Source organism: Lytechinus variegatus, chromosome 3, assembly GCF_018143015.1.
Source record: "Lytechinus variegatus isolate NC3 chromosome 3, Lvar_3.0, whole genome shotgun sequence".
In the NCBI taxonomy this organism is placed as follows: Eukaryota; Metazoa; Echinodermata; class Echinoidea; order Temnopleuroida; family Toxopneustidae; genus Lytechinus; species Lytechinus variegatus.
In genome coordinates this window covers 19,936,009-19,961,927 of record NC_054742.1, presented here as the reverse complement: position 1 = coordinate 19,961,927, position 25,919 = coordinate 19,936,009, and the positions used below count along the sequence as shown (strand labels likewise).

The window sequence follows — 25,919 nt, the reverse complement described above, 5'->3', positions numbered from 1 at the left end:
GATACTTTCAGAAGGGATCGGGGTGGACTCTGTAAATCTTCATAGACTTTGTGCCCGGGGGGGGGGGGGGTGCACTCAGTATATAATGCATAGTGGGTATGTGCCGCAGAGGGGACCCCCATTTTTACACTCAAATTTCTGTTCCAAGGCATAGCATTTTTGTCTTGAGAAAAAGAACAAAGAAAGCCGCTCCAAGGCATATTATTTTCTTCCTATCGAGAAAACAGAAGAAAGAAATCCGCTCCAAAGCTTCCCATATTTTTTCGTTCCGGTCGCATTGATCTGCTACAATGAGCTGCAATTTTGGTGAAAAGCGGCCGCAGAGCGCTGTCCGACCATAGCCTCTGTGCGAGTGCACCAGGCGGAGGCCGCGCTAGCTGCATCATGCACGCATGCCCGTTCCATAGGGATGCATACGCACGTAATCACGCTTGCGATCCATTCCAAGGACCCCCGTTTTCACAAATACTTGTAGTTCCGAAGCCCGTTCCGAGGACCCTCCTTTCTCCAATAAGCCGGCTCCAAGGCCCCCGTTTTTTGTCTCGCCCGCGACACACCCCTACCACTTTTTTGGTAGAGGTCCCCCGCCCCCGGCTTTGTGCAGGACCTGGCATCTGAACCCCAAAGAGTTGCAATCATTTGGAATAATGTCAACTATGGAAAACCAGCCATACTTTCAGCTTGAATGCACTCAACATGTTCTCTACATAAGACAAATACTGGCATGTGTCACTGTTCTAGTAATTCTGCCTTCTCCCTTTTTGTTTACAAAGGGACAGTGCACATGGCCCATGTGGAGGGAATTAGGACATAGCTTTAATAGCTAGTTAAGGGTAAATTAGATTGATCACAACTCTGTAACACAGGTTTCACATCAACACTAATTAGAAAACAGGTATTATTCATCTTGTTCTTTACAAAGCATCCATTTGATAAGGAAGACATTTAATGATTCCCTATGTCAATAGAAAAGAGAAAAATTATGTAGTTTAGTTTGAATATGTATCACTTCTGTCTGATATAGGATTAGATGAAACCTTCAGGAAAGGGATGCCATCTGAAAGAGCCAAGAGTCTGTACAGTTGATTTGAAGAGGGAAAGGAAGAGGTGTAGGTAAAATAAATAGTTCTATTTTAAGACATGTTTGGTAAAAGGGTCTAATTTGTATAATTCTAACCAAATCCTGTTTCTATTTTGAGAATCCAGCAAGCAGTTGGTGTCACGCTACAGAAACTAAATGGCTTGAGAGCCAAATAAAGTTCAAGCAAGTATGATAACTGTGACGCAAACTTTATGTTTCCATACCCATCCATAGTTGGAGAATACCTATTCTTAATCATATATGGAAGTAAGGTTTTCTTTCAAAATATCAGTCTTCAGACAGACACTTTAACTTTGACCAATTATTTATTAATCATTGAGTCGAAATAACTTTGAAATGAAAATGGATTATAGATTTAGGATCGGTAGTATCTTTTCTATTCTGATATTAAAAAAAATCTGTTTTGCAACTTTACATACTTAGTTGATGTTAATAACAGTTTTTACAAACCCTATTCACTGTCTACAAGTATTAGATAAACACATTCTTGCATGATAAGTAACATGCATGGTCATTGGCAAATGTGTATCTGTAAGGGTATGCATTCAACACAATTATATAGAATGGATTTCTCCACAGGAGCTGGATACAAAATGACTCAACTGATTCAAGAGGAAAATTATTGCCTTGACATCAAAACAACAAAATAAATGGGATATTACAGATTGAATAGTGTAAGTCGTCATTTGTTCTCTTTAACATAGAGATTACAGCTGTTTCAATGGATGAAGCTTCTTTATTGTACTTGAATATATGTTAGAAGCTTATCTCTACAAGTGAAATTACACAATATATGACATGAATATGATTATGTGCTATTTTTTTATTTTCATTAGATCTAACAAGACATCTCAAAGGCATATGCCCCATTGTCAAGTATCATGTCATCACGTGATAAATAAGCCTGCATTATTCCAACCTAACTTATTTTGTTCACATAAGTATCTAATGATTGAGCAGGAAGTGGTAAAAATAAAAATGTATGATGACACATCTTGGCCTCAGCTGACCTAGGATTGCATCTTGAATCTTAAGAATTGACACCTGTAAGACTGGGATAACTAATTACATCTTTCACATACAAATAAATTGGCAATGACATCAGGCACTGAAGCTACTTCAATGGTGTGAAAGATGTAACACAAAGATGGTAATACTAATATTGTGAGAGATTCTTTTTGTCAACCATCATCCCTTGATAGATTTCTTTGCACAAATTTGTGAATAAGGAGAAAAAAATAGTTTCTTCAGATATACGGTATGCAATTTATGACAAATTGTACATGCTTTTTATATCCACTTCTAGCGAAGACTTAGTGAATAAAAGGCATTATGTATACAATAATTACTCCCAAATCAATGATAAGATCTTCATCATAATACAAACAACAAAAGGAAAAACTCTCTAAACAAAGGTAGGAGGGGAAGATTAATATAACCAATCAATGTACACCTTGTCCAAGAATAAATTATCTATCAACCATACATAATTTCATACAATATTTTAAATAATTAATATAAAGCAATTGCATAAACATTTGGAAATATCTATCAAAATTCATTTTTAATTTCACTGCTAATCTCTTTTTATTTCAAGATGTACCTGCATAATAATACTGCAAAATTTAAAAATGAAAATACTTATAAAACTGTAGGATGTTGCTAGCTTCAATATACAAGTCAAGTAAATCAGTATCCTGAGATGCACACAGTTCTTTAGTTTGTTCAACTTTATCTTGGCATTATTACAATTAATAATAACACTAAACCTTTAACATTGGCAAAGGTATAATTCCATCTTAAAAAGTACATCTTACTGCTTTATTGTGCAGTGACCCCAAATCCTGTACCCAAGTCCAGCTCAATACTCATTTAAATTTGCTTATATTTCAAAGCAATAACTATAAGCCTTTTTAATTGAAAAATATACAACGTCAGAGAATTTTAAAATGTATGATAATATGACTAGATTGAAAACTTACAAAGTTTATGTGAATACCAATACTTGACCCAGTGGTCATGTCCACAGTAAAACCTGTATTTCATTAGGTAATCACATGAGTATCATCTCATTTCAGTGGGTAAAACAAGGTTTCAAACTGTTCAACCATACAGCTTAATTGTGTAGATTATAGAAAATCTCTCTTGAGGATGGTACAGCCAAAGCTGTGACAAGATAGATTCCTCAGTATGCAACTTTTTGTCAATGCTCCAAGACTGCTCTAGATTGATTGAATATTTACTATTCCGATGGAAGCAAATCAAGAGCCTTTGAAGAATGACGTTCCATTGTCCAGTGCTATGAAACTTCTCCAAGCAGTTCTTCCTTTCTGGTTACTGATTCAGTAGAAGACAAGACGAAACATCAGTTTGCACTTGTCATAGGCCCTCACCATCACTTTCCAATTGCCTTTGTCTAGAGAAGTGCACTTCATGTTCCTTCCACATTGATAAAGGAATCATCAGTCATTTCCGGAAGCCTCTTGTAAGGTACTGTTCTTTTTAGAGTTTATAAGAATATTGAACTGCCTGTTTTCCTCTTACAATGTTTGAGTTCTCTTGTCTCCATCCAGTTACAGGTGCCATCAGGATATCTGATACAGCTAGAATATTTACCTTCACAATCTGTGTTTCCTGTAAGGTATGGGTTGTAAGGACATACATCTTTCTCTTTGGCTTCAGGAGGCCAATACAGAGTTCCAGTTGTTATCTAGAGAGAAAAAAGTAAAAAGAATTCAAATTTTTTTAAATTCGTATAACCTATATGATAAAGTAAATCTCTACTTGTTTCAATACCTTGATTGATAAAATCAATAAAAATTACATTTTTACCTCATATGCTTATATAGATCCATGTTATGTGTGATATTCTTTCACAAAAATGATATGATTTTTGTTCTCTTTTCTTCAGTTAAATAACTTGTTGTTTTTGTTTAAAATTGTCCTAGTAGTCTCAGACATACAGACTGTCTGCTCTGCTACTTTCCCCATTTCAGTATACCATTGGTACAAATATTGTACCGTACAATCATACTTTCTATTTTGAAAACTTTATAGAGTAGAGCAATATCCCAAAATATTTTTGCTATTATAATTTCAGGAATGTAATTCTTTGTGCTGAAATTAAGGCAGGATTATGTGCTTTGAATTCTCTTTTGTGATTTGGGGGCTCTAACAATCTTGGTTACACTTGTTTGTAGAAAGTGAATGACTGTAGACAAGTGTTGTAAATGGGCAACTTGCCTAGAGTACAGGTAAGTTGACAGTTCATATATTTGGGAGTAAACAAGGTGTGCAAAACATCCCCTGCTACTATTATAAGACGGTAGGTGAAGTGGTAAAGGTATGTACACTTGAAGGATGAAGATTGCACAAATAGTATCCAAGCAGGAGACATATCATCTGACTTTATTCTCTTCCCATAATATAAAGTGAAAAAGAAAATACTTCTTTATAGTTAGCCACACTTTTACACTGAATTGAAACAAATTAATGCAAAGTTGCCTTGTATTTACTTTCAATATTGGATTGTTTTTTAATGCTGAGGTATGCTGCATGCATGACCGTAATGTGATGAACAATCACTGATTATTCAATATCTTCTGTAATATGAATAGATAAAATTGATTTCTAAGGTCTGATGATGGTATGCATATTGGTGTATGTGAGGGTGTGGGTGTGTGTGTCTGCACTGTTAGATTATCTTTATTCATTGTCATCTGATGAGACTGGGAAGTATTCAATTATTGGGAACAAACAGAGATATTTCAAAGTTAGTATGGTTATATCCTTAGAGTAGGTACTCAAGTGATCCTTAACCCCTTTCCTTTATATACAGACAGTCTAGGACAAGTCTGGCTGGATGAAATGGACCTTCCTGATTCTGTTTTCCTATGCCATTTTTATTGTAGTTTATGATGCCTTAGGGTTGGATAGCTTTGAGCATCAATATACTTAGTATACTGATACAGCAATGGCCAAAGCTGATGGCCAGTTCCAATCATTTTTTAATCGGTAATGAGATTATGAATGGACAAGACAGTCTGGTATTTTATGAGGACAGTAAACATGTTTTCTTGACAACCAGTCTGGTGTAATTAGAATAGGATGAATGACAGGAAGTGACCCATCGATTGTAGATCCCACAACTAAACAAACCGTTAAAACATTTTTCCTTCTCTTTTTTTTTCATCGATTCACTCAAAACATCCCACCCTTGATTTATTGATTCCTGTGGGCCATTTCATAAAGTTGTTCGTAAGTTAAGAACGACTGGTGAACCTTTCTTATGCGCTTAACCATCGCCAATGAATATAACATTTACCACAAGAAAGGATCACCAGTCGTTCTTAAGGCTGCTCTTACGAACAGCTTTATGAAACACCCACCAGAACAACTTTTTTTTAAATACTCCAACCAGATAAGGTATTGAGACATACTAAACATCAGACACTTCTGTGTCTGAGGTACTCTGTTCATTGCCTAATTCTATTTTTTCACTTAAAAAAGGTCCATGTATATTTTCTTTGTGATATCTTGATATGCATTAATCATTTTAATATGTTCTACTTACATTTTGATGAAAAAAAATCTAACTCAATCTGTTGATTTCGGATAGGAATGCTTCTAGCACAACATTCAAAACTGATTCTATTATTTGGATTTATTTCACTACCTTGCTCACAAAACAATTTTGAAGGAAGAAATGAAAATAAAAGTTTTGTTTGTGATTCTGTACTATTAGCAAACAAACATTGGAATGTAAGAGCAAGCATGGAGCTTTTTGGTACATTGTCGTCATTGTATTCCACTATTTCTCAAGCTGAATGTGTATTGATAGGTCAATGTTCCATCTAATGCTTCTTTTCACTTGCAACAAAAAATGACAAATTGTTTCTTTTGTATAGCTTAGTGTTGCTTGTTTGTCACACCTGCAAAATATAATCAGAGTCCTTTTTCATAAAAAATCCTTTTATTGTATTGTGAAATACATAAAGTGACAGAGATATGTCATATATCTTCCATTAGTATTTTTCCTGTTATATTCAAGTTGTTTTTAGTTTTTGCAGCATATTTGAGAAAATTATTCTTTTCAAATGAGGTTGTATAAATTATCCAAAGCTAACATTTGGGGCATAGTTTACTTGAAATTTATATGAAGATATACATGTACATCAGAGCCATATATTTTTCACACAGTGTACCTATTTTACCAAAGAAAAGTTAATGACATGCAGTTAATCATAGCTTAGTCAACAATATAAATGTATTTGAGCAGATTGGCAGCTTCTAAGCTTGCCTTATACAACAAGAAGTTGCCTATTTTGTTTTAAACCAAGTTTAAAAACCAATAGGAGTAAGCTAACAATCTGCGGGGTTTTAAGATGTGATCTTTAGTATAAAATGAAAATTACAAGTCATCCCTTTCTCCTTATATCCATTCTCCTGTCAAGGTTAATTAAGCCTGTAGGTCTTTTTTAAGAACTTTCATGACATTATTTGGGTCATAATGTTTCCCTCTATTTACAGATATGACAATGACATATACCTTAAAGAGAAATTCCAGTAGTTGCAGTAAACACTGATTTCATGAGAAAGTATGTAAAACAAGGCTTAATTGTCAGTATATCATCAAGGATTTAGATTCAACAAATATATATTTCAGTATTATCTATAAATGATACTGCAGAAAAAAAATAAAAAATATATTTTCGGTTCTTTAACTGTTTGAATTAGAATGACATCTGTCTTTCATCTATACATCTCCAAACCCATTGGTATATAAGTCCATTGGAAAATCTGTTTAAAAAATTGATATTGGAAAGATTGAGTATCTCAAAGGAAAGCAATTTTGAAACATTAACACCCAAAATAAGGTAGAACTTACCCTGCAGACATCACAATATTTTTTGTATGAATGCCTCAGACCTCTCCTCTGATTTTTTGTAAGTTTGGACTTCTCAACAACCCAGTCGCATAGGCCTATGAAGATTTCACCATCTACAATATAACCTAGAATAGAGAAGGATGGACAAAGAAGTAGAAAGGAAAAGAGAGAGGGGAAAAGAGATGAGGAGAGCCATTGTAATCAAATTCATTTTAATAAATTGATGATTTATAGCAGGTCATGACACAGAATGACTCCTATTTCACCCTCTTCTAGCTACAGACTAGTTTGACGTGATCTCTTAGTTATGGGTGACACTCTGAAGATGAGATGCCCAGGTGACTAGAAAACAACTTCATTTCATCGTAAACAACTTAATTGTTATAACTTGAGTATAAACAAGAAAACCCACTGAGTTAACAGACTTGAACCCTTCCATGGCTTTTCTGCATGGGTTGAATTAACCTGCCTCAGAATAAAGGAGCCCCCTCCCATGACCCAGTGATGCACACTTCTTAACCCCCTACCAGCCAAGCAATGGCCCCTATTGTGTCTGTGGTTTGTAGCCCATGGGTCTCTTATCCCCTTTCCAAGCAAGACATGTCAGGAATATCCTATACCCTTTTTACACAGGCTAAAATTTCCTTAACCCCGTACTATAGGTGGGGCTAAATTGCCTTTTAGCCCCACCTATAGTACGGGGTTAAGCTTAGCCCACTTTCTTTTTACACAGCATTTTTGCGAAGTGGGCTAACCCCACCTATAGTACGGGATTATTTGGCCCTGCAAAAAAGCAGGGTTATCCCACCAACTGCGGTGTTAAGAGCGATAGTACGGGGTTAAGATCGCTAGTGTAAAAGAAAGTGGGCTAAGCTTAACCCCGTACTATAGGTGGGGCTAAATGGCAATTTGGCCCCACCTATAGTACGGGGTTAAGGAAATTGTAGCGTGTGTAAAAAGTGTACGAGTGAAGTACTTGTACAAGAATGATCGACAAAAACCACTAGTCCGGGGTTAGCGAGTTTCGTGTGTGAAAAGCAAGCATTCCTTATCCGGGGTTAGCAATATCAATATGGAATGTGTGAAAAGGAAAAAAATAGTACGGGGTTAAGGATAGTACGGGGTTAGCGATAGTCCGGGGTTAAGAAAATCCTGTGTAAAAAGGGTACTATATTATTTTATGTCAGCCTAGGAAAAATGTCTATGTGCATATTCTAAACCACCCCCCCCCCCCAAAAAAAAAAAAAGGTCATGGAATATGTGTAAAATGAAACAGTGACATTTAAATGCTGCAAAGTAAAAGTTGCCTTATTATTATAATTTTGTTGTTGCTGTGATTGGTATTTTATTAGCTCTGCCCATACCCACCCTGTCATTTCTGTTGCTTGAACACATTACCTTGTACTATATATAAAGCTGCAAAGTTATAACAATATTGATATTTCTTTCTGCACCAAATATGCCATCCATTTTTCACTCCTTTCACACTAATTCAAGTCATGCCATTGTATGCAAGTTTGAGTGACAAGTTTGAATATTTTGGTAGAAGAGATATGAATGCCATTATGGGCAAGAAGTTTCAGTCAAGATAAATCAAATGGTTTAAAGCACATGAAGATGCAAAGTGTAAAATATAATTCAGACTCTTTCTTTTAGTGTACATCAAATTTACTGGTTGAATGCCAGATAATAAATTTTACAATATCTTTATTTTTCTCATTCATTTCTGTATCAAAGACTGTGAGGCCGTTCTCATTACGCTTTGTAATAATAATAATCCGCTTTTATATAGCGCTTAATACATCGGAACGACGTGTCTAAGCGCTGTACAGATATATTATTACCCCCGTCATCGGATTCAGTCAGTCATTCCCGCACACAATTTGTGCACATCCTCCACTCCCTGGGGAGTATTCCAGTCAGTCGCCTGTGAGGCGCACACAGTACTAGACAAGCTACAATGACTTTCACATCCTACCGGGTACCCATTTAGCACCTGGGTCGAGAGTGGCAAAGTGTGGACTAACGCCTTGCCAAAGGACGCCAGACCGCGGTGGGATTCGAACACACGACCCTCTGTTTACAAGGCAAGAGTTAGAACCACTACACCACGGCTTTCTAAAACTAGTTTACTGGAAACCGATTCAGGAAACCGTTTGGAAGATCACTTTGCTAGCGTTCCCACTTGATCACGCAAAAGTGGTTTTCAAAATCACTTCACGTAAAGTGATCTTGTTGCTATGGAAATGCGAAATAATCTCAGAAGGGTGACATGTTTCACGCAAAATTGGAAACCGCAGCATTTGCATTCTACACCTGACGTGTAGAGTAGCGCGCTCAGAATGTGCGAAGATTGCTTCCCGAAGAATGGTTGTGTCTTCCCTTACGCTAAAACCAGTTTAACGAGGCAAAGCGATCTTGAAAATTATATCGCGAGGTGGTTTCTGAACTGGTTTGGATGAACGCTTCCAAGACCACTTCGACCATTTTCACTACGCGTTAAACTAGTTTCCACTAAACTAGTTTTAGGAACATAGTGAGAACGGTGTCTATGATTGTAGTAACAAAGTGTGGGATCTGCTCTTGACATAATGTGAGTTTTGCATGAATATAAAAAATCTCATCTCTGACTTTGGTTTGAGATGCCCACTCTGTGTGGTTATATACTCCAAGCAACACTGAGGACGCATAGGGCATAATAGCACTAGAGGAAGTTGGGTTCAGATTGTATTAAGAACAATGGCAGATTCTTAATGACAAGCAACAGCTGATTCTTTATACCTTGGCATGCCTTACATGCCATTGAATGTCAAGTCAAGTTCATTTCTTTTTTTCGACCTTATGATTTGCTTTCTTGAAAATTGTCTTGTACTTTAGTCTTTGTATCTTGCTAACATATGGGGTGACCTAGACCAGAATGAAATTAAAAACTGGATTGGGTCAATTGTTTTCTCATAGTTTACTTGAAAAGTGAACAACAAATTAAATTTTGAGGAAAAAAAGAAAAATCAAACAAGAAGAACTCAACATTGAAAATTCTAGCCAAAATCAGAAGTAAAATTATTAAAGTTATGACAATTTCAATTTTTCTCTTTTTTTAACAAAGCAGTGATGTGCACATCATTAGTGGTAAGCTAATGAGAAAGTTTACATGCTGCACCTTCACTATTTGTTTTGTATTTTATTGTTTTAAATATGCTTGATTTTTCTCCATTATTCTCTTTTCATTTAAATCTACTTGTCTTGGGGGAGGACTTGAACTTTAATTCATGAATGTAAAAAAACTGGAACTAACTACCTAACTCTTAAGAATTGAATGTCACTTGACATACTTAAGAAAAATCTAAAAACATATTTTCCATCAACGCTCACTTGTACTGATCTCTCATTTTAATTCACATTTTTACACATGTTTTTGTTTTGTTACATCCTAATTACTTTATGTATTTATGTATCTTTCTAGAAAAGGCACTCTAACAATTTTAGTTAATTATTATTATTAAAAGCAAGCATACATGCCTATCATTACCTTATGATGTGTAAGTCTTTTTCTTGAATTAGGGTATATTACTTAGTCATAATCATCATTTGACCACTGAGATTAAGCAAATATTTTATGTAAGTATATAATAAGGTGAAATGTATTTCCAAATCAATTCAAAACATTTGATAAAAACATGTAATCACAAATCAATATATATGTACTAATAATAGGTTAAAAAACAGCAGAAAACATAACAAAAGTACAATTTAACCAAAAAAATGCAGCATATTTAATTGGAAAATGGTGTATGCCAAAGACAAGGTAAGATATACTTCTTTATCATTGAATTGAATACCAACCATAGCAAGTTATATAATTCTTTGGTATGAATTGATATCTTGATAGGATTAAATCTATAGAGCCTAAAATGGAAAAAATTACTAAAATAATGCAGATACAATTGGGAGTTCCATGACATTTGCTCCTACTACAATTGCTCCTGTGAATATCTGCTTGTTAAGCCATACAGAAAACCTAATTAACCTCCAAAACTAAGTAAACTCTAATCCTTATCTTTACATTATTCTGAACCAAACACTTTATTACCCACCTAACTCTAACCCCATGCCCTCTGAGATATTAATACAGGAACAAATGTCGCAGGAGCGTATGTATCACCACAATTGAGATTACATAGGATGTAGGATTATCACAAGTGTCACTTAATACTTATAGGAATGTACCAATAAGTTTTAAAAAATGTAAGTTTGAGTCAGAGTTTTATACAATTCTTAAAGATTGGCAAAAGAATGATTTTTGTTCAAAACTTGTAATAACCTGTGCCACTAACATTTCTTGTTGGTAATAGGTCACGATAAAGTTACATGATTTAGACTTTCCATTTCGCTATTCTGGTCTTTAGTCCCTTTCCTAATAGCCTCATGGAATTTATTTGAAATCTTTTTATAGTCCTTAGCATAAATATTCTTCCAAGATATCCGTTTTAGCCTTTCATGTATTAATGAATAAACGGCTTAGGTTGCACTTTTAAATAGAAGAGGGTTAACCCCATCTTCTCTCAATTTGCCTCTGCCATGTTCTTGATGTGATGGGAAAGATGCATTATTAGTGAAAAAGAAGCTTATTTAAAAAGATAAGCCTATCATACCACTAATGATTAATGGAGCCATATGAGTGAGATAATTTGCCTTAAGATTTCATTAGATCATCATGGCCTATTTTCATCCCATCAGAGAACAAATTGTTAGATCACAAATTGATTGAATGCCTTGAATATATCAGCTGTCTATTAAGCTTCAGGTAATCCTTTTCTGCGCTTTTCTATGCTTTGATAGGGGAAAATACTTTGAGAATCATAATTGAAACTATGGCTTAAATACAAATGAGAATCTGTGAGAAGTAAATTAACTTCAGGAACAGATCTACAAAGTCTCTTTAATGACATAATCTAAAAAAAAAGTTGATCCCTAAAAAAATGCTTTTCATTGGAACAGGTGGTGTCTGTACAAAGCCTATGGGAATCTCGGTAGTTTTAATTTCCATGAAGTTAACGCTTTTTTATTTCAGCTTTAAAAGGTAATTTTAGGAAAGCATATAGTAATATCAAAAAAACATTCGTTAACAAACAATTCATTTCAGGGTATAGTATGGCACTCCCCTTTATTATTTAAAAGGTCCATGAATAAAAGTTCATTTCACAGTACTAACTTTCACACATAGTAAAAATGTTCCAACTTGAACTTCCTCTCAGACTTCATGCAGAGTCATCGTCAAGCTTGTTTACAAGGAAAATAATCAAATGTGCTATTGGGTGGAGACTTTCTGGCAAATTTTCACAGGGTTCAATTCTCATTTTAACACCTACGCCCACACCCTACCTGTGAGATACAGGAGGTGAGGGAAGATGGAAACAAGACACACTACTACATTTTCAGATACTAAGGTGGTTCAGGAGTTCAAATCTAATTGATTTAAACACATGCACATTCATGTCCTTCATCTGTTAACTTGAAGAAATTGGTCTTTTCAAGTTGAAGGTTATGAATTACAAAATAAAACTTTAAAGTGCCATGATTTCTGCTTGTTGAGAAAGAAGAAGTGTGTGTTCCATGAGAGGGGGGGGGGGGTCATGAATTTTAAAAATGGTTTTATTGTCAAAATATGAACTATCCTGTAGTTAAGGGTATTCACTGAATGGTTTCATAATGATGTCATGATGTGTTTATATGATTGTTTGTTGGTTCTGTTGATGGACTCTGCACCTTTCAAGGATTGTAGTAAGTTTTTGGACTATGGCCAACAAAAAGTTGCAAAGGCATATACAATTAGTTTCCCATATTGGGCAGACTGCACATCAAGAAAGTCAAAATCTAAAAAAAATTGATAAGTGCAGGGAATTTCATATTTCTACAATCACAGAAATTTATCGCTTTGAGGTCATAATTTCACTTCAGGTCCAAAAGTTCTGAAGAAAGCGTTTGTCCTATTTTCCCTTACACTCCCTTGTCTTCAAACATAAGTATTTTAAGTATGTCGAGAGGATGTCAATGAATAAGTTGAATTATTCTTTTAAAAATGTGTTTATCAAAGAGAATAATTAATGAGTTACAAGCATACATCCACACTAAGACACTGAACTTGAAGTGCATACAATTGTTAAGGGTTTTAGTAATACCTTGGTCACATTTGTTCTACAGCGGCCGTACGGCGAGTCAAAAACAGCCGTTTGATTCATTTTTATTTAAACCACCTATATGTAGCTGGTACAAAAAATGTCAAAACGGCTGTTTTCGACTCGCCGTACGGCCGCCGTAGAACAAATGTGACCAAGGTATAAATACTACAACAAATTGGAGTGATTCTAGATTGAGTGGTAAACAAAACATCCCTTATTGTAAGCAAATACAAAACACCATTTGTATGAGCCATTTGGTGTTTCCTCTTAATACTTTCTGCAGAGTAATTTGTCTTGCAAGATACAAAAAAATACAAATCACCAACTTTGTAGTATTTATAAGGAATTTCAAAAATTTAAAATGTACATCACCACTGTTGTATTAACCCAATTGTATTATGTGGATAAAAGATACATTCATTGAAACTCACCAGCAATAAGATATCTTGTATCCAATTTGAGTTGCTTTCCACACATACTTTCTTCTGGTTCCGTGTAGACATTTACTGTTGACTTTGGTGATATCATCTCCTCTCCCTTGTAAACCTTGTCAACCTTTAATGTGTATCTCCTCTTGTACTGCCATGGAAATGTTTCCTTGTATGCTCCATGATGATGCACTAGGCGGGGCTGGTCAGCCACCATGAGAGGAAGATCAGGTTCCTCAAGGTATTCAGGTTCTTGAGGTGGAGGTTCATCAGCAAGGACCAGAGGAGGAGGGTTCTGGAAGCCTAAGAAGGGATTCCTCCACTCAGGTTGTCTAGGTGGGGGATCCCTTGGGTGTGGCCTTCGGAGGACTGGCTCCCACCATTGGGGCTCTCTCAAATCAGGGAACTTGAAAGAAGGCCTCTTTGTGGTTGGATCTGGTGATGGTGTAGGAGCAGGTGCCTTTGAGGATTTGGCATCACCTGTTGGCACAAATGCCTCTTCTAGTACTTTCCCTCTGATAACTGTAAATATGATAAAAGAACAACAAACATTTTTATTTTCACAAACAGGAGATGCACCATGCAATCAAGTCATACTATTTATTCATATTATGTTTGTTCTGTTTGCCATCTTACTCATTTATGCCTTTATCTCTTTCTCATTCCCTTCCACCTTGTTGAATTTCCAATGGCACAATGCAAGTTAAAGAACACTGACTACCTTCTCCTTTAGTACCCTTGAACTGAGAATGACATTAAACTCATTTTAAAGGATAATCAGTTTTACAGACACAGTCTGACCAGATTGATCTAAATCTTGGGGTACTGGTAATTGTGTCTGGGGAAAGACATATAAAATCATAACACTGAGCTTCCAACAACTGAACAAGACTCCCTTGAACTTTCTCTTTCACATGTACTTATGGAACTGTGAATATGTAGTAATGCAATATGATTTTGATGCAATGTTTATGACTCATTCCCAGGTCTCATTAGGGGATTTTGTCTCATTAGAACAAGTTGGCATATTATAGTGTAGATTGGTTCATACATCATACTATATAACATACATCTTTTTTATTTTAACTGCTAATTTATGACTGTAAGTAATAGGATGCTCAATTAACCACCAACAATAGTTGTTACATTCCTTGTAGTTCCATGTTGAAGGCCTTCATGGTTTTATATGATATACATAGCCCAATGCATACCATTCTTTTAACAGGACTTGGTGAAGGTGCTAGGGATTTGAGTCTTCCTGAACAATTTAATTTGTTTTAACGACAGGAAACTATCAAAAGCAACGTGACAGGTCTTCAGACCTTGGAGACATGCGCCTTTTCCTGGACCTATAGACCGTAGATCCTTGAAGAACCCTTTCCATTCCCCTATTCAGTCACTCTTTAAAGCTAAATTGTAGGGCATTGCTTTATCTGATTTTATGCCCCCACCCTTTTGTGCTCTAAATTACTGCCAGGTTTATGTGCAGTATGTTATTGTTTTCATGGGGGGGTCAAGGGTAGCATGGAGTGACCAATTTACCTTATAAAAGTTTTCCATAATATTTCACAAAGTCTTTTCAGTAGGTGGTTTCAGACCACATCGAAGTTCGCCAATTCCAGGTATTTTGGTAATGTGAAAGCAAACAACGCGTAATTTCCCCGAAAGAAAATACCCGCTAAATAGTAGGTAGGACTACTTGGCGAAATTACGAGAACTTTCGCGGGGATTTTTCCGAGGTCGCAGGTATTTTGGCAATGTGAAAGCAATTTACGGGAACTTTTAGCCCAGCGTGTTGTTGGGCATCATTGGGCGCGGGAACTGTGGGTGGCTGCTGGGCTAGTGATTTTGAATCTGGCACCTTGCCTGCTTATCAGACCATACTGCGCATGCTCGTAACTTCAGAAACTTATCCCGAAGGGTATGTTTCGGGGCGGTGTGAATGCAGGAATAATTAATGGGTATTTTTTAGCCTAAAAAAGTTCTTGTAATTTAACAGGGATTCTTGTGATCAAGGCGGTTTGAAACCACCTAGTATTGATTTTTTCGGGGTGTGTTTTTGGAGGGTCATCTTTATCTTGAATCAATTAGTAGATTTTTATGCAAGTAATTTTTTTGAGAGCATAAAAAACACTGGTCAAAATGCCTATATATATCCAGACATTATGCATGTAATTGTCCTCCTGCTCATACGCAGTGGAGGGCATGTCTGGTTCATGATAACCCAGCCCTTACCTATCAACCTACTTTAGTTTGACATTTTAATTTCAAGCAAGGGTGATAGAGGGTATTTGATTTTGATTTGATTTTATTTATTTCTGCATTCACATCAATATCAGAATTACAAAATACATATATACAATATTTACAAAGGTAATACATGACAAAATAATAGAATTACAAAATACATATATACAATATTTACAAAGGTAATACATAACAAAATAATAGTCGCATAGTATAAATATTGTAAATAAATATTAACAAAAAAAAGATGTGTTATATATTTTTTCAAAACAAGATTATAAATGAATGCAGGAGACCGCCATCGTGAGCGATTAGGCTTGATGATGATGGAGGCCTCATAAAAGGTACGTAATAGTTCTTCATTGATCAAGTGGGTGCTGTGCAGGTGTAGGTGCAGGTGCGGCAGAGAGCAGTTGAGATATTAAGTTTAAGAGGGGGCTGCGTAAGATGTAATAATGTTACGTTTAATATTAGCTTTCAAGGAGTAGATTGTTGAACATGATTTGATATTGTCTGGAAGATTGTTCCAAATATCGGGACCGTAATGTCGAATGGATTTGTGGGTTATTAATAATTTGGGGTTAGTGAGGTGGAGGTTTCCAGATATGCGGGTTGGGTAGGAATGGACAGACCTGTTGAATCTAAACATATTATTAAAAGACTGAGGAAGTTGATTATTAAAATACTTAAACATAAATATAGCAATTTGAATCTTATTAATATCAAAGATTTTTAATGTTTTGAGTTTGTGAAACAATGGGTCAGTATGAGCCAAGTAATGTGAGCCTGTACACATACGGATAGCTCTTTTTTGTAGTTTAAATATAGAGTTTAGTTTAGAAGAGCCACAGTTTGCCCAAACGATATTACAGTATGATATATATGGAAGAACTAACGAATTGTATAATAAGAATAAAGTTTTATGAGGAAGAAGGAATTTTAACTTTGAAATGATTCCAATATTTTTTGAAACGCAAATTGTAACATGGTGTATGTGTTGGTTCCAAGACAGAAATTCATCCATAATTACACCCAAAAATTTTGAATTGGTTTTCTGTTCTAAAGGCGTACCGTCAATGTTAATGTAAATCGGTGTGTTGATAATATGAGATTGATGTCTGAAATACATAAAATGAGTCTTTTTTGTATTTAAAGAAAGTTTGTTGGCCTTAAACCAGTTAGACACCTTGTAAATTTCACGATTTACTAAATAGTTTAATGAATTAAGATCTTGATGAGATGAGATATGAGATGAGATATGATAATTATAACCATGATATGAGAAGGATCAAGCCCTTCTAGAGGTTTTAATGTATGCTTATATATATATATGTATATATATTATCATTCAACAGTTTCCACCTAATGGAATCACATGCATGTGCATAGTAGGACTGCATTAGATAGAAATCCTTAATTGATTGAAACATCTGTCATTTTAGACCATTAATGTTCAAAGTTATGAAAGCATAAGTCACATAGGACATAGGTGTAAGATGTAAGATTAAATGAATAATAAAGCTAAGCTTATTCATTATGTTGATTAAATGTATCTATGTTTGTCTTTCCATAACAGTTGAGATATGATGTGTCCTGAAAAAAAATTGCCCTAATATTTAATGGCAAGGACCAAGACGGATGAACTCATTATTTAAACATATGGTGAACATCATACTTCACTGTTGATCCTTATTCGCGTCAAAACAACCAGTTTGAAAAAAAAAATCCTCGTTTGTTGTGGTCCTGAACAAATTGTATGTGATATGCGGTGATATTGAAAAAAAAAACATTTTAGTTAAAAGTAGAGCTCTGTGACTTCATTACTAGAACACAGAACAAAATTGGATGATTGAGAAAATTCCTCTTAATGTTATTGATTTAAATATGACATGATTTTCCCTAGTCCATATAGGGTGAAATGTTACATGGTTTAACCGCCCTGACAAATGAATTGAAGTGTATTGCACTTTACATCAATGCAGCTGACAAAGTATAAAGCTGTAATCACATACAAGTCTGCAAATATTGGGTTAAGCAGGACAAGAGGGCCTGTAGAGGTCGAATAGCCAGGGTACATTCCTTCACGTTCTCTTTGACAACATGACTAGCAGCCAGCAACAAAATATAATAAACATGGGACCCAACTGAGATATTCATTGTGAACATCATCATTCATGTAAATCACACCAATTCCATTTATATTGATAACATTTTATACTGTTCACACTTTCTCATTTTGACTTCAAAGCTAACATATGTTTTTTTTAGTCTATCTCTACTAGTCTCGTCTTATTCAAGTGTTTTTTTTTTAATCCATCTTATTTAAGTTTGTGTTGCATTTTCTTAAACCAATAGTTAAGAGCAAAGACCTAGGACCTAGAAGTATTATTTGTAGAGTGGAAAGAAGAACAGATGAAAAACAATGAGAGAGAGAAACAAATTACTTCACAAAGTAGTATTCAATAATTCATTATGACGATCAGCCATATTTTTAGGATGCATAAAGAAGGGGTCATTGACAAGAAGAGATCCCAATACAATGACCGCAAAACTGCCATTCATATTTCACTTCACAAGCAATCGTAAATATCCCTTATGAGACTGGTATGTATTTCTCGAAAAGTTATGTCAGTTATAAAACCCCCTTGTAGTTTAAGGTAACTCAGAGTGAATAACAAAGTGATCAATTTCCATCCCGGTGTTCTGCAACCTGTCGGATTTTAGTAGGGATCGTAATTTGCTGCTTGTTTAGGTATTGTTGCAAGGAATGTCAAAGTCAACAAATTGCTTTCATGAGTTTGATTGATGGCTTTCCAGCCGCCAATAACCATTATTTGGGCGCACTTGTTGAATAGTTACTCCACTTATATAGTGTTTGTTCCATTTTCATGCTTTTGTAGTTACTTTCTTCATCAAATGTTCACGCTATAAAATATAAATTTGCTATTCTTTGTTGCCTTTGTTGATAGTGATTGAGAAGAATGTTAATTGCATTTAGAATTTTAAAAATTATTTTCTCACATTGATATGCAATGTAAAATTTGTCTTTGACATATAAGCCTTTTTTGCATTTTTCTATGATTTTTCAGTATTAACACTTGATTATCATATTTTATTTTGCATAATTTGTACGGAATATGAAGTTTTGGAAAAAGAAGAACTTGGAGTTGACATTTTAGAAAACTGAAAGAGGGGAGTTTAAGCTGGGTGAGTGATATTTGTTAATTGTCATTAGTTCAATAGTTCAACTGTTATGAATATGAAATCACAAGTCAAAGTTCCAAACAGCCAAAATATATGAAAATGTAGCTACTCGCAGTGAAATGTCTCGATTACTGACACCCAATATTTATACCAAGGCTAACCACTATATATTTGTCACTTTTTATACTGCTCATTTTGGAAGAAAAAAGTGCGAAATACCTAGATCTGTCATGGATTTATTGAAAAGTTTGAATAATTTAGCCTGTCATTGAAATAATTGCAACAATCATGTTTGTTTGAGAGAGAGTTAGATTTTCATCATTGTCTGTTCATATTCATCATAGCTTAAACATCAGGAAAAGATATTCAGGTCCAAATTCAATATGGCTTGAAGTAGAAGCTGGTAACCATGTAAACTATATCCACATGGTATCACCAATTTGTGAGAAATTTGCTATGATGGAGATTGACAGAGCCATAGGAACAATGAGAAATGGAATGGATTTGAAATTGAAATCAGAGGTTTGATGTCTTTGAAAGAATATATTATTTCCAGGTGATTGTTCTTATCCTTTGACAGTATCCTGAAGGTTTTGTTATGTGATTCAAAAGCAACAAACTTATATCATATAGCAACTATAGTCACATAGAAATCCTCATTTATAGATATGCTACCTTTTAAACACACACAAACAAAAATGAATACTTAGTACAAATTAATGAATGGAAATCAAAGAATTCATGCACTTACTTTTGAATTGAATTGAATTTGTTTACTTAGTCCTTGGTGAATTTGAAAAAAATAAATTCTTGTGATCATGATTTATTCCTGTTTGTATCAGTTACTTTTACCCAATTCATGATGTATTACAGAATGATGCCTGGATTGTTACTGAATATAGGAAATCCCTGTCACTTAAGAAATTTAGTCCAGTAATAAAAGTTATATCCTGTAATTAAACTGGTGTGAAGGAGATAACTTGTGTGACGTCAGTGCTAGGACCAATTCTTTCATAATATGTTTCAGTATGAAAAGCCCCTGTAATGTGAATAATTTAATTTAAATGAATTATCACTCTATAAACCGACTATGCTGACAGAAATGTCAGAACTAAATGGACTTCAAATGTATTTCTCTGATCAACAAGCATGTAGAATTTCTACTAATGTCACAGGTTATTCAGTTTTTTTATATATTTGTGGTACCAATATATAGACTGAGGTTTAATATATGATGTGATTTCTAAAAAAGTATTTAGTCAATAATGGGTACACAATTCATACAGGGCTTCATTATTTAATCTCATAGAGAAATCTGAATCTTCTTTGTAAAGAGGCCTTCCAAGACAATAGAAGAGCGAATATTTCCATCGGACAGCAGTAACATTTCCCTAGATAATATAGGGCATATTAAAGTTGTATAATTATTAAATCCTGAATAATTTTAGCTTGTGTGAATACACCATATTATCAGTGATTTTACAGTGATGGACATGGAGGACTGTCTCTATCTCTGCCTGAACTGACCTCATCCAATATGGTCTGACCAGCAAGCACTGACCACAGAAAATCGAGGTACATATGGATAAGTCATTTTTCTGTTTCAGTCATGGAAAAGGAAAAACGGAATTCAGCTCAGTGATTCTGTTTTTGAAAACGCGAAAAGCAAATTGCAACACGCTTTCCGCTCTGTGATTTTGTTTCCGCGCCGCAAACATAAAAAATTGACGTCAATCATCTGATTGCCGTATTTGCAAAATAGTTCGCTATTTTACAAATTATCTTGCTAATTTCGCAGGTGCAGACGCACTCGGAATATTTGTTCACGGTGTCGGACCATAATGCACCTTCTTGAGATGGTGGAGACAGGATTTCTTGAATCTCGAGGGCCGATCGTGCTCAAATCTTGAGATTGAGCAAACTCGCGCTGGTGCAGCACTACCTAAAATGTACCTTTATTCACAGAACAGGGTTTGGTCAAGTCAGTTAGATAGAATGACAAGAGCCTTCAGATGTCACATCAGTCTGGAGCGGTCAATGGGCTGTGAGTATGACCTGACATTTCATCATATTCTTTATACAATCCTCAATGTAAGGATACCTGGGAGCTAACTAGGAATATCCAGGGTGTTGTGGGATATGGGGTCTGAGGTAAACAACACCTGTATTGGATACTGTTGCTTCTGGTTTGGGTCAAAGCCAAGAAGGAGGAAGACTTTCACTGTACTTATACACTAGGAGATATTTCATTTTTTTTCCCTGAGAGAGCATTATCAGATTTTGAAATATGGGATAGGAATCCAAATGTGCCTTCAGAAATTTATACCCATTGTGGTAATATTAGGATATTTGCAATTACTCGTAAGCTTGATCAATAAATTTTGGGGATCCCAATCAAAGTCTTTATTTAAGAAAGCAATGTTTAGGAGATTGGAAGATTGATAATTGAAGAACCTTTTGCAGCAGAATGCCCGGGAAGGGGGGGGGGGGCACTTACATTGGCAAGTGGATACATACCAAAACACTTAAAAAAGGATGTCTTTTTCAAGGTAGGGCATGTTACATATGGAACGTAATAAGGGTGTCAAAAACACTGAAATAATGAAAGAAGGGTATCTATTTTGATAGGAAAGTATTAAGGGTCAAATTCGCGAGGGTATAAAAGACAAATGTTTTATAAAGAATATACTTTTTGCCACAACAGTCAACACAACGTGTTTCGAGTCCGATTTGCGCGAGGTGTGGGAGGTTGGGCCGTACTAAACCCAATGATGTAGGTAAAGGAAAAACTGACATCCATGACATATAACAATTGAAATATCACTGTACTTGTTTAGGGGTTCAGTTCAGGGAACACTTGCCAATGATATCATTTTGTTTCCAATACTTGTTAAGGGTAGGGTTTCACATGCCAATACTTGTTATGGGGTGCATTTTCAAAATATGGAAAATACTTGTTTTGGGTTCTTTTCGAGACCCCATTGTCGCGCATGATATCCACTCGTCAATGGAAGTACGAAAAATATTGGATTTTCACTGTTCCACTTTGTGCTGCGTAGATACATTATGATGTGCATGTTGATGTGAACATGTCCTTACATCACCTTAACAGTTGACTCTGGGTGGCAATTTCTTTTGAGAGGGAATATGATGTGTCATTAGGGAGGGGTTGTTGTTTTGTCAGTACCCAGCAGTGTTGTTTAGCTAGCAACTAGACAACACATGTAGCAGTTGCAACACCTTTACAAAAACTTGCCATCCACTATATCATCTAATTTTAGGTTTAAATCTCAAGTATATTACTTAGATTTGTAGAATTCATTAGATGGTGAGGAACATCTAGCAAATAGACAGGTTTATTAACAGATAGTTAAATAATCATTTTTAAATATCAGTTATTATTTATTTTGCCAGAGTTGTAACACATTTTAATGTCTTTATCCTTGAAGTACTTTTAGATGGTATGGCTGATGTGTACTTTAAGTGATGTCATCAAGAGGACGATTTAACCCCAGATGATAGTTGAGGTTATGTTTCAGGATGGATTACAACATGTTAGAACTAACACATCACTCATAATTAAACTTCTATTAATGTCAGTAAACATTCAATCCTCTCCTGATGAAAATGAGGAAGGTCATTAAGGGGTTACGAGATTATAAGATAATTTCTATAATCATTCAAAAGATTATAAGTTCATAAGTATTAATTAATAGTTTTAATAAAAGCATTCATATAAATAACCATTTATTTTCAAGGTCAGACTGAAAACAAAAATGGAGTTGGAATGAATCAGTGAATATATATCATGTTAAGAATTATATGGATGTGGAATATTTGCTATATGAAATCGAAACTTAATACTATACCAAATATCTGTTCTCTGTATTTGAGTTTGTACCTGAATGATGTTAGCTCATTCAGTTCAAATAATAGATTATTATTAAGAGGGTGTAAGAGTCAGGAGGGGTTACTTTCAACATAATGATGTGATGACTCACAAGCTCAATGTTTGATTGCTACTGGTTAACATTGTGTTGCTTATCTACAGCTGTTTAGATATCATCTTATCAGTGTCAGAATAAATGTTTACCACATTTTTGCAATCATCTTCATTTTTGATATACTGTATGTCTAATAGTTTGCAATCTATGGAAAACATTATTCTTGAAACAAAATTCATCCTTGAAAGTAACATGAATATTTGTGACATCTATGGCACTTAGTGAACTTTAACTTTGCAAGGAAGTAAGAACTAGAAATTTCAGAGATTATTTATCTCGATGTAAAGCTTATTAAATCTGACATTTCAAAGTGATATATATCTCAGATAGCTGCGTGCTCGGAAGATGCAGCGATACTTGCCTTACACTTTTATGATCGTATGGCGGAAATTGCAATGAGATCGAGAGAGATCAGCAAAGTCTCTTTAAGCTCGATGAGAAGATTATCTGCTTCTGTCTCTAAGCCATAGAATAAGCTCAAATCTAATATATGACTCAAAATAATCCTGAAATTTTAGTCCTATCTCCACAGCTGTGTTGAATAACATGTAATGTGTGGGTTGGATAAGGACACTGAGATTTTTTGTTTGTTTCCCTTGAATACCCCCTCTCAACATATCTTTACCAGACAGCTTCACCCATTCTACACATTTTGCTTTGAAATTGACATTTTGGTAAAGTTTGGATGTTACAGTATGTGTTCCATGTTGTTAGAAAAAAGTTTTCTATAAGGTAAAGGCCCTTGTCCTTTTTTCAGTTACTCACATTCTAAGATAGCTTGAATAAGCTCATTGTGAAATTGATCAAAAGAATTGGGCTGGTTTGTACTTTGTTCCTTCTCCAAACATGTTTTGTCCTATGTTATTGCTACCAAGTAGCCTACAACTTCTTCATTCATGCTTGTTCATGTTGGAGTTATGTGAAGGAAGTCGGGAATATTAGTATTCAATTGAGAAAAAATAAACAGCTCGGTCCTTTTCCTGCAAGGTTGTCCAGTTAATATTGATTTCTTATTTGAAATTTAAAGCATAGAATTGTTAGGATGTATATATAAGATAATCTCTGTATTGTATTCCAGTGAACTTTAGAATGTTGAAGACTGAACTGTTGCACTCAGGACACATTCCTTTCCCCGATGGAACTAGAAGTTCACCAACTAGATCCCATCCTGTACATGAATGATCAACTTCAATGTGGCATGGTAAAGAATGATTTAATGATGTGGGAGTAGGCGTAAAGTATTCAAGAATGGTTTGGAATGACAGAGCAGACAGCTGGATTCAACAGGATGATACACAGGGACTCTCTAATGACACTCTAGGAAACCATTGAAGACTGCTAAGGAAACAGTGGTGGCTTCCTTCGGGTCAAGATATTTTGTGCAATGCCAATTCCATGACTGTTGTAGCCGACTGACGCAATTTGCACTCTTATAGTGCATTTGGTTTTATACAACATGTGATGGGCCAAACCTTGCATATCAAGAGTTGCTTATCATATAAAACAGCTTATCAGATGAAAAAGGATTTTTATTTGTATTTAACCAAGCATACTCTCATTTTTTGGCACTTAATGTTTAATATCGCCTAAATTAATTCCATGTAGCATACTTATATCTGTATTTGTCTTATGCCCTATTGGTCTATGATTCTTTCTATGTTACATGTTCATTTATTTTGAGACATTCTCTTCCTCTCTTCCTACCCCTCTTTGCACTTAACCTTCTACCTCTCACCCCCCCCCCCCCAACCTGGGCTTCTCTGTCTTTCTTTTTTGTATAGATATAGTTTCTTGAACTCTCTTTCTGTATTTTTGCTTTCTCTTATCCCATCTTCTTTTGATATGTCATCTTTGTCCCCATTTTCAAATCCTCTCCACCTACCCCTGAACCAAGCCCCTACCCCCCCCCCCCTTCACACTCACCTATACATAGGCCCACTGTCAAGAGTCTAGCATTAGGAGGAAACCTTTCATCAAGTTGTCATGCGATTAATGTTATAGCATGTAAAACACTTACCATAGTCTGCTTCACACATGTACTGCTGTGGATGAGGTGTATGTGAGCATTGACAGCTTGAAACCTTCCAGGAATGAAAATCCAAAACAAGTAGCATTGAAATAAAGTATAATACCACGTGAAGATCCATCGTTGAAGATGAAGACGATTCAATAAATCCAATAAAGACAGAGAGAAAGCGATGAAAACGACTTTTCTTAATGATTTGATGATTTAAAACCAGACTGAGAAAAAGAGGCAATCAGTATGGCTGTATAAGAGCATTCTGGCCCTAGAAAAAAACAGGACAGTGAGATGCTATCAAGTTATCTGTATCCAAAGTTTCTACAATCATTAAAATAGTTTGCTTGTTGCCAAATCTTATAACAATTCAAGTCCATTTATGGCTGAAAACCACAGATGTCATGAGAATGGCATAAGTCACCTCGATGTTGTTGGCTGGCTGCTAAGTTTGGAAATAGCTGGAATTGCTGTACTATCAGGCAGTGACACTGATGTTGAATTTTGAAGTTTGTTCTTGTATTTATACTTTTTTGTCAGCTGACAGTACCCACGTGGAGAAACTTGTGACAAAAGACCAGCAATATTCTTGTTTATATCCTCTCTCGCTCACTTCTCTCTTTGATACTTCTCTGCTTAAACACACACAATAGCAACCCCCACTGACTTACGTGAAAACTTGAATGTGTGTCCTGTGTGTATTATCAGCTGCAACTCTAGAGTACTTACTCATGCATGCTTTACAAAGCTTATGATGTCACTACCTGATTGCCATATGAGGCAATGTAGGAGGAGCCTCTGAGCAGTGCCTGGTCGCTGTGACCAATCAGAATTGTTAGTCGCTCAATACT

At 35.3% G+C, this 25,919-nt stretch overlaps 1 protein-coding gene across 1 annotated transcript; it reads right to left on the bottom strand.

Moving 5' to 3' along the window:
* Nucleotides 1–502: 502 nt before the first annotated feature.
* Nucleotides 503–25,814, bottom strand: LOC121410442. The gene is made up of 4 exons (XM_041602533.1): nucleotides 25,069–25,814; nucleotides 13,600–14,118; nucleotides 6,990–7,114; nucleotides 503–3,812 (listed from the first exon to the last, which is right to left on the bottom strand). The coding sequence occupies exons 1-4, from the start codon at nucleotides 25,196–25,198 to the stop codon at nucleotides 3,612–3,614; spliced, it is 975 nt and encodes a 324-aa protein (XP_041458467.1). The 5' UTR covers nucleotides 25,199–25,814; the 3' UTR covers nucleotides 503–3,611.
* Between the last annotated feature and the right edge of the window lie 105 nt (nucleotides 25,815–25,919).